The 10,679-nt window shown below is 44.1% G+C and overlaps 1 protein-coding gene across 1 annotated transcript in view; it reads right to left on the reverse strand.

The window, feature by feature from the left end:
- JAM2 (junctional adhesion molecule 2) overlaps positions 1-10,240 on the reverse strand; it is a 40,015-nt gene extending 29,775 nt beyond the window's left edge. Inside the window, exon 1 of the mRNA XM_037377737.1 lies at positions 9,930-10,240. Within this exon, the coding sequence (XP_037233634.1) occupies positions 9,930-9,984 (55 nt within the window). The 5' untranslated portion in view covers positions 9,985-10,240. The remainder of the gene's footprint in view (positions 1-9,929) is intronic.
- Between the last annotated feature and the right edge of the window lie 439 nt (positions 10,241-10,679).

Here is a 10,679-nt window from a genome sequence, read left to right on the forward strand (position 1 = left end):
TCTGTTCCTTGCCCATGTTGCCCTGCCACCAAGCTGCTCTTTTGCTTCGGGGGTGAGGGGAGCATACATTGATGTATACAGTCAATTGTTAAAAATGCCAATCAGATCAAAGTTCAACTTTGACCCCAACTCGCACACCCCACCCCCCCAAAAAAAAAAACCAAACAGATGAATTTAAAACCAGTGTTGTGTTTGGAATTTATCAAATGTTATCAAATGCTAGGCTGATCCTAAATAGAGACTTATTCCCAGCTTTCCAAAGTGAAGTGGAAAACAGTCTTTTGGGTTTGGTAGATTTTCTTACATAGATATTCCAGTCATTCAGATTCTGTCCTTTTACTAGAGGATAAAGCATCTGCCTTATATTTTCTTATGAAAATGCCATAAAGCTTTAAGTTTTCTGTGATTTTTTTGTTGAACTAAAGACTACCTCAAAAAAGGTAAGAAAAAGAGGCTTCTGTGCAGCTTTGATGCTGTGTAGAAGACATTATGTTTACTTTGAGTCAGGAAGAATGTTCTGCACCTGAAAGTCTGTACATAGAAGAACAGGCCACCCCCCTCCTCATTCTCCATTTACATAGCTTTCAAAAGCTTTGATTAAACTTTAAATAAGTTTAAATGCTTATAAAGAGGCATCGCTTCCTTCTCTCACAAAAATCAGTGCATTCTCCCAACAGCTCTTTCTGTTAGAAAGCCACCGCACTCTTCAGCAAGTGGGCAAAACCTTTGCAGCACTGTTTTCCCGCCCTTCTCCCCTCTAAAAAAAGGCAGCTAGGAATTTGAATACAGCTGGAAAGTGAACAGCAACTGTGTGTGCATTGTTACAGTGCTGAGGACTCAGCTAGAGATTGAACTGGACCATGAATGAAATAAGAAATAGACAGACTGTGCAGTGACAGGGGAAAAATAGAGTTGAAAATAATTTTTTAGTTAGTCATTCTACATATGGTGTTTATTCCCTGATGATAAACAGCTTCCCCAGATACCTTTTATCCTCTAGGACACTATTTATTGAAAGTCTTCAAAGAATGAGTGCTGTGAGTACATTAACTTCTGGAAGTACCCCATAGCCTTTTTCAACAACATTTAACATGTAGAAGGAGAATAATCATGTTTACTTTTTATGCCTAATACATTTCAGAAGACTTCTATATTACTTGATTGAAACAGCAGTAGTTGATGTGCAGGATGTAGGTCTTATTTAGAAAAAGAAAATAAAAATAAAGCAACTGACTTAAAATAAAATTATGTGAAGGCCTCTTAGACTGTATGGCAAGTAGCAAAACCATACACTAACACAACCCAAAGGGTCACTTCTTGATGTCTGAGCGTACTTCCACAGTGGATGCATCTGCTTACTTCTCCCTTACCTCCTCTGCCAGGCAGCAACTGTGATGCTGCCAGTGAATTTGGAGTGTCTGAATTTGTTTGCTTTACTAGTCACTCCAATACTACAACAGCATCATCTTAAAAATCTTATGAGCCCTATTATCTGGCTGTCCCAGCCCTCTCTCTTTTACATTTTCATATGCTTTGTTGCGATATTCTAATATTGAAGTATTGTTTTTCCTTTCAGGAGCCTCTCAAATGATTATGATATTCTTGTGTATCAGTGAATCACATTACACCAGGGAGGGCCATTACATTAGTGAACAGAAGGCAACAGTGGCATTCATTGCAAGATACAAAGAATACTCAAATACTAACAAAATAAAACATTTACCTTTCAAATACTGACATTTAAATGGAAAGCTACTAAGTCCGCTTGGAGGATAAAGGCCTTTTCTGCACAAACTCTTCCAACATCTAAGCATTGCTATTAATGATCTTTTAATTGGACCTTACGTGGACATTAGAGGAGCGAGAAAGGGAAAAAAAAAAAAAAAAAAAAAGGAAAAGAAAAAGAAAAAGACAGACACACCGCTTCCCCATGCTCCAATGAGAACCCTGTGATACATGTTTGTTCTTTAAAGAAAAGTGGGAGGGTGGACAAAGCCAAAAACCCCCCAAAAAACAAGCCCACAAAACACAAGAAAAGAACTTAACCCAGCAACATTTATCATGTATTTTTGTTTCTGAACAGTGCTAAACAGATACCAGTGATGTCTTCCTTTGATATTCTACTACTGCAGTTTTAGAAATAATAGTCCTCTATTTAATTATTCCCACAGTTAGGAGTTGCAAACATCTGCAGCAAGCTGGAATTGTTTATGTGCAGGACAAAGTACTGATTAGTTATCTTTAAAGTCTCAAGCAACAAAATATATGCATTTATCTGTTAGAAGTCACATTAAAATTAATACTATTTTCCAAATCTTGACATGTAACATCTTAATTGGCAAAAGATCACATTAAAATTTGTTTAATTCAGCAGCAGCATTTAAAGAGTCTTCAGTCATGTTGCATTTATTACGGAAAGCATATATTTCTGCTTATAATTAACTTGCGCAACTTAAGAGTTAATTCTTGATGTCTGAGCGTACTTCCACAATGGATGCATCTGCTTACTTCTCCCTTACCTCCTCTGCCAGGCAGCAACTGTGATGCTGGTCACTCCAATACTACAGACCTTACATATAGCATGGATCAGCCAAGTACTTTATTCTCAGCAGGGCCTGACTTTCCCTCAATCTACATTTTAAAAATATTCAGGCCGTCAAGCAAATTCAACACCTTAACACCAGTCAATCAGACCCAGCAAAGCTGTGTGGCATGAAAACGGTGGCACACAATGCCCCAGCTGATGCCACTGAGCAAAACCTCAAGCCAGAGCAGCAGGGGCTCTCAGCCAGCAGCCCCCCCCAGGGCTTGGCACACCAAAGCTGTCACTTCTTGTCCCCAGCCACTGTGCCGTCTCAGAGTTTTCTGTATTCAAGCAGGGAAGCAGCCTCCCCAAACACAGAAGTATAGCTCTTCATTATTAAATATACAGGACAGCTTGCTTGAATCCCGGTTTCAGAACTGCTCACCGCCACCAGTTTGTATCAAAGCTGCAGCACAGCCCTGCCACACTCCCAAATTCCCAGTAAATCTGGCACAACTTTACATAAAACGCACTACAAACAACAAGCCAGGAGTTTAAGAGAAAATGTCTTGCCTTTGTGGTTGTAGCCTAAACACTAGAGAAGAGGCAGAAAATCATTTAGGTGGTCCAATAATCAAAGGGTAAAGAACCAATATTTACTTTTTAAGATTATTTTATAGAAACAGGGTAACAGAGCACAAAAGCTAGCCATAACATGCACCTAAACACACCTACACATTCTACAGATGCCACTCCAGATGATGCATTTTTATTCATTTTTACCTGTACAGCTACTAGAAGGCTTCAGTCAAGAACCAGGGCCTCCTGGAAGTAAGTACTGTCTATACATTCAAATAGTAAACTGCTGTCTAATGAACATAGTATGTATTCAAAGTCTGGTTTTCTACATATTTGTTTCCTCATATGTTTACAAGTACGCCAAACACAAACACTTCTCCAACTCTAACCCAGCTCTAGCCAACATACACAAGTCCTTAGCATACCACCCCCAAGAATTTTTCCCAGTTCTTACTGAGCACTTTCTACACACTGAGATCAAATACATAAACTTTTTGGTTTCTTTATTATGCTAATCTGAGCAAAAGTCACTTGTCAAGAATGCATGTTCCATCACTTCCTATGCTAGCAGTTTGTGAACAGCAGATATAGCCCCTATTGTTAACATTACCTGGTACCAAAACAACCCTATGATACATCACTTTCCACCCAGATGATAGTATGTTTTGTTTCCCTTTGAGTCTGATCCAGTGGTTTGGATGGGCTTGAGAGCATCTTCAACCCTTAAGAAGTTAATCCAAACAGAAGCTATGTAAATATATCTATTGAGACTTCACACCTGTAGAGTTTGTTCTTTCCAGATCAAGTCTACCCATTTCTTACTTTTTTAAATTACCAGGATCAAATTGTAGCTATTTCAATGCAAGTTTGATCTTCTCATCTCTTACTGAAAATTGCGAAGTTTTGAATTTGTAAAAAGCAAGCATTCAAAAAGGCTTATTACCAGATTTTTCTGTCATGTTTTCCCCTGCAAATAATCTTTGAGAGAAACTGGATGCCTGCTTTAATTACTATTAACCAGGAGGGGTTACAGAATTGCTAGTGGTTCAAAACTACTGCTGTTGTATTACTTGCTGTTGTTCAGAAATAGCTATTTTCCCCTTCCTCCTTTCCAAAAGCTCCTTCATCTCCCAGCATATGTTAGAAACTGACAAGTGAACAGGACCAGATGTTCAGCTGCCAAGCTCACCTTCTGCCTGGTTTAAGAAATTTTATATAAGCATTTGAGTGCTCAATGATGTACTGCGAGCATAGAGGTGGCATAAATCACTGGAACCCTCCAGAAAAAAATAAAAGTGGCTTTGGAAATGCAGGTGAGTACAAGTACTGGCAATCATCCAAGTGCTCCTCCAGCCTCATTTGCTGTCTCATTCTTAGAAATACATATTCATTGCCCTAAAAAATCCCAGCATTTAGATGAAGGAAACAAATCGTTCGTCTTGATTACAAGGCACCATAATATTTGCTTTAAGCTTCCTGTGGTGCAATTACAGCACAATCATGTACAAGCTTTGAGGAAGACACAACCAGCTTTTCTGCAGAAATGTTTTGTTAAAACTGGTAGCTCTTTGAAAGTACTTGGGATGGGAAAAGACATGCCAGAAAGTAAAGGTGTAACAAAGCTAGCTTTACAAAACTGGGGTGTGTGGAGGGGAGAAGATCAGAATTAATTGCCTTTCAGCTTCCACATATCATTTCCTTCAGTTTCCATTAAAGTGCTCAACTCATTGTAAATTAGCCACTAAACTAGGAAGTAAGAACTTGTAAAACATCTATTTTCCCATAAGTATGCAATAGTGCTACAAAATTATCACAGGAGAAAAATCCTCATCCAGCCAAACAAGAAAAAAACAGCAATAAGATATTTATTCTATACATCCATGGGGACACTATATTAAGCATTTTTTTTTTGCTTGATATCATTGTGTAACTTCAAGGGAACCTTAATTTAGCCATTCCATATGGCCCTGACAAATAGTCTGCAGTGACAAGTACAAATCTCTGCCTTGTGCTTCAATTGTTCTGATGCACAAGGTACTTATATCGCAATGTGGACACTTCTGGCTGTGTGAACACTTCTTAGCAATCTTCTTTTACGTAAGCATGTACACTGGAGTCACCTCTAGCATTGCTAAGGGAAAATATAACACTAAGACTTACTTTGAGAAAACTATTCCTATAAGAGGTCGCCAGCTGCAGGGAACCAACGATAAACAGACTGTCTCCAGAAGTGCTCCAACAGAAAGGTGACATTTTGAGTGTTGATAGACTGTAAGTAGATCATCCCATATGTAAACTTTTAAATCCCAATTTCAGAATGAAATTACTAGTTTTGCTCCTGCCCCTCCAAAATCACTGACAGTCCAAACCTACACCCCACCCCTCACAACAGGGAAACTTGCTTACAGCTGCTGCAGAAGATTCACATGCATGTCACTATCCATCTTCAGTGAAAAATATCACTACTACTTACTCATGTGAAATGATGAGAAAACTGGACTTTAATATAGTTGTACAAGAAGATTCTCCCATACTTAAGAAGAGGAATTCTTGCTTGTGACCACCAGCACTTGAGAAGAAGCTAAAGCACTTGTGGCATGCTTTGAGGAAGGACAGAAGCCTTCTCTAACATTTTTAGCTCACTTATTTAAAAACAGGTCTGCATACACCCCCAGTAATATTTGGGATTAGTCAGCAGACACAGACAAGTAAGAGCTCTAGGTCATGAAAGAGGTTCACACGTTTTCAGCTAAAGAGAAAAGGTGAAGTCAAAATTCAACTACTTGCAAGTTCTTACTTAATCATTTGTGATGGCAGTTTCTGCAGCAGAACCTGGCAGCTACTGTGCTGCTGCCAAGGTAGCCTGCACTGGGAAATACAGGTATAATACAGGAAACAATCGCAAAAATATCTGTGTGCAATTCAGTTAAATAGCCAGTAAGAGCATTGCATCCAGGCTCAATTAGATCTGCTAATCACAGTGGCAGTTTTAACTCTCATTATTAATGCCAGATGACCTATGGCACTCACAGTTACCAGAAATACATGCCCTATGACTTCAACAAAGAATTGTTGCAACGTTAAAGCTGAGAAAACAGGACCTCGGAGGCCAAGCGACAGCAAAAGAAAGTCCTCCTCTTGCATATATCCAACCTTAAGCAGAAGAAAACAAGAGGAATTGCAATTGTCTTGAGGTGACATTTTCAGGTACATTTCCTGTCTCTTGTATGCAGTGAGGAAAGACAGTCACCCTATTATTCTATTTTTTTTTTTTGTACATCCAATAGCAGGCTGTGGGGCCAGTAATGTGAACTAAGGATACCGCAGGGTCAGCCAAGGACCAGCTCTCTCTGCTTCCTCTCTGTAGGGAGGGGAGAGAGAGGAGAGGGAAACAAAGCCTTTACCACAGAACAGCATTGCTTCTGGCTGAGACCTCTCAGAAACAGAGCACCCCTTCCAAGTAGCACGCCTGGGTATCGTGACTTTCTCCAGTGCAGCAAAGGCCACGATTTCTGAGAGATATGCCAATAACTCACAGCCAAAGTTTCTTTCGAGTCCTGAAGATCTAAGCAGGATGGTGAAATTGTGAAGGTTATAACATAAGCTAGAGAGAAGAATGCCTCCCTTTTAAAAACTGGAAGGTCTTCCTACCAATTCCTCAATTTTCATCCATTTTAGAAGCATTTGGGTATTTTGGGCAGTGTTGCCACACTCATAAACAAAAATAGTTAGGCTGAACATTAGAAACAAGCATTGTTTTTCTGTAGTTAATTTTCATTGATTTGTTTGTATTTAAGAAGCTTACTCTCATCTCACAGCCTGTGTTATGGTGTCTAAGAGTCCATGCACGTTGGTAGACCACTAGCAGTCTATAGCGAAGAAATACTGCTTGTCAGCTAAAACAGCAAGAGAAGAAACCCTCCTTTGATGTTCCTCCCCACACACCCCACCCCTGGTTCCTCTCCAAAAAAAGCACTCTGATTTATACTATTATGCTGTACAGATATTACTAGAGAAGTATGAAGTCTTACAAATCTAAGAAATCCTGTCTCATTTGAATGTGGACTTTGATTTAGAAATCAGAGTACCCCTACCAAGTTAATCCAGCAAACAAAGGTTCAACAGAAGACTGGGGGTTGACAATATTCTCAATTTTGAGTACATCAGTCGTGTATCACTTATAATCAGGAAAGCATGGTTTAAAGACTTCCACTGTCAATTCCTATAGCCGATGCAGTCATGCTTTACAATTTTTTGTCAGGGGTGGGGGGGAAGACACCAAAGTGTGGGGGTTTTTTGTCTAGAACCTCTGTATCTGACCAAAAGATTCCTGAACACTAAGGAGTGTTTATTTTAAAGCCAAAAATAAACAAACTCACTCTCACCTTTCTTATTGCTCAAACTACCCCAGGGAGCTCCATCAAATGTTTATGTAAGACTACTATTTATTGCCTCTGCATTGCCCTCACACAGACACATTGTACTGGATTTGCTTCCAGCATCACCAGCTTAAATTTAATTTCTAATGTACACTACTGCAAGAAAAACCACACCTACAAGCTTCAGAAAAAGACCAGTTCATCAGTATTGTCTCCTCCAGAGTAGCCATGATGATTAATAACAATAATTTCTATATATTTTCTAACAGTCTTGCCAATGGAACTCACAAGTCCTACCCTGTAGCACCTTTTAAAACTTTCCAGATAACATCAGTTTCAGGAGCTCACACTGACAGAATATGATTAAAGACCTTCAACTCCCTTACTTTCCCCTAAATCAAAGGTGAAACAGAAGCTTCAACTCAGACAAACCACTATTTCTGCGATTCATTAATACTTCTTAGTAGGTTCTCACTGAAAAGCAATCCAAACCTCGTCTACCTCAGCACTGTTCCTGGTATGTTGATGTCCTGTGACCAACTTACACAGTTTCTGCATCTGAACTACCAAGGAAGTTCTCTACGCCGGCTCCACAATATAATACATACTTCAGGTATCCATCACTACTTTCTTTTCCTCATAAGTTTCTGCCCATTCCCCACTGCCTCCAGAGCACGTGAGTGCCACATAGGAGAACATTCAGCCCATATGTCTGACTTGGACGCCAGTATTACTCAGTCTTACTGTTCACACGAACATACATCAGCCACAGGAGCAGCAGCTGACTCCTGAAGGCCTGGATTTCCTCTGGTTCACACAAACAATCAGCACTTACACACCCACCTACAGTTTCTTCAGGCAACAACTTCTTATCAGCACCTTGCGGGTAAACTTTCTCCCCACCTGGTGTTTCTTGGGAATTGGGACAGGAAAAGGAAAAAAACCGCAAACAAACCGAGTCTGATAACAATGTAGGCACCACACTTTGATGCACTGTACTGCTTCCAAACCACTTGATCTTTTCCTTACTAGCCAAAGCCAGTGCTGCCAACAGGCACAACTAACCAGAAGGCTGAGCAGCCTGAACACACTGAAACCTGCTACCAAAACCCCCCACAGCAGTCTTGTCTGCTTAGATATACCCATGCAATTAACAGCAAATGAAGAGAAAACATCAAAAGAAAATAATTTTTATTTACTATATGGAAGTATGCACTAGCTGCTCATCTAACAGCCCCAAATCTCTACAAGCCCTAGTAAGAGTAAAGAGAGAGGAAAAGGAAAATAAAAACTGCCATCAAACCAAAGACCTAACAGGCACAGGTCGCTTCAAGTCTCTCCTTGACAGTACTCATCCCTCCTCTACAAAAAAGGAGTTACCACACACGCAAGCTTCTGTTAGGTGAGAAAGAATGAAAGACAAACTACAAAATATACCCAGCATCAGCACCATGGATGTCCCACGCCCACAACGGATCGACAACCTGTCCCAGGCTGATCCCAGTGCTCACTTCATTGCAAGACTATGCTACATAATTATTTTTAAAACATTACTTCCGTGTACATCCTCTTTCCCTAAAACACCAGCAAAACACAAGCAGCGCACCACCGGAGCACAGCAAGACGTGATCTGAAAGTCACAGCCTTCCCACATGATGGGCACTGTTAATACTGTAGTATGTGATTTTGTTAATGCAGTAATTCACTGCTTCTTCACAGGTATGTGGCCACACGATCTAGTTTGGGTGGTGGGGTTTTTTTTTTCTTATTTCATGTATTTTCTGGGTGGGGCAGCTTCTGCCAACTTATTTTACCACCACCACCCGTTTTGTTTTTAACGACTTAGACAATAGGACCATAAAAAAAAATCGAAAACATAAGTCTGTTCTGGAGCTGCAACATCCAGTGCTGGCAACAGAAAACGCGCTCCCGTCACACGCTCATTCATCTTGTAAAGGCCCCCAGAAAAGCCAAACTACGCAGCCCGCATCCCAAAGTTTGCATCACTGCAGAAAGCCGCTGGCTGGCGCTGACACAGGCCCGGCTGAAACAGGTTACATCTGTGCGAAAGCAGGAGACACATGGAAACGATCAGCGCGCACTCGCTCCCCGGCCGCCGCGGAGAACGCGCTCGCTGTTATTTCGCTGCTGGAGGCGCGACCCGGCTCCGGGGACGAGGAGGGGCAGCGCCGTCCCGCCGCGGCTGCCCTCGCCTCCGCCCCGGGGCGCCCCGGGCCGGGCAGCGCCGCCGTGGGGGCGGCTCTCGGCGGGGCAGGGCCCGGGCGGCGGCCGGGGAAGGGGTCGGGCACCCCCGGGCGGAGCCCTCCCCGCTCCGTACGCGGACGCGCACTTCGAGGGGACCGGCCGCCGCGGGCGGGGCGCTCCCGGGGGAGCGGGACGCGATAGCCCCGGCGCCGGCTCCGCGGGGAAGGGGCGCGACCACTTACAGCTCAGGACCCCCAAGTAGCCGAGGAGCAGCAGGCGGAGGCTGCGGCTCGCCATCTTCCCGGCAGCGGCCGCTCCCCACCGGCGGCAGCGGTTAATAACCGCCGGGAGATGCCGGCGGGGCGTGAGGCGCGGCGGGGGGGGCGGCCGGGTCCGGCCTCGCCTCGGCCCGGGGGAACGGGGCGGCGCCTGGCGGGCCGGGGGCGGCCGTGAGGCAGGTGCGGCGGCGGGGGCGCAACGCCCGCACCCGCTGGGCTCTGCCGCGGGGCTCTGCCTCCGCCCCGCAACTTTCCACGCGGCCCGAGGAGGCGCCTCGCCTCGCCTCGCAGGGGCGCCGGGAGCCGCGGGGCTGCGCCCTGTCCCGCCCGCCCCGGGGCGGCCCTGCCCGGGGCCGCGGCCGGCAGCTCCCCCGCCCCTGGCGGCGCCCCGCTCCCCCCTCGGCCCGCGCCGGTGCGCGGTGCAGCAGCTCCCCCCGCCCGCGAGTTTTTCGTTCATAAACCACGCGCTCTTCGCAAGCTCAAGGACATTTGTTGCGGCAGAATAAACTTTCCATTACGGAAAGCTCAGGCTTCTCGAAGGCGGCCGTGGTCCCTGGGGGCACGTTTCCCCAGGTCAGACCCACCTGGGGTAGAGTGGGGGGGCAGGAATAACGGGGTGAAATCCCGAACCAGAAAACCCCGATGTTGCGGGTGGAAAGCGCAGCGCGAGGGTGAGGCGCCGCCCGGAGCTGCAGCCCCCGGCCCAAGCCTGGG

Source organism: Falco rusticolus, chromosome 2 (assembly GCF_015220075.1).
Source record: "Falco rusticolus isolate bFalRus1 chromosome 2, bFalRus1.pri, whole genome shotgun sequence".
NCBI lineage: Eukaryota > Metazoa > Chordata > Aves > Falconiformes > Falconidae > Falco > Falco rusticolus.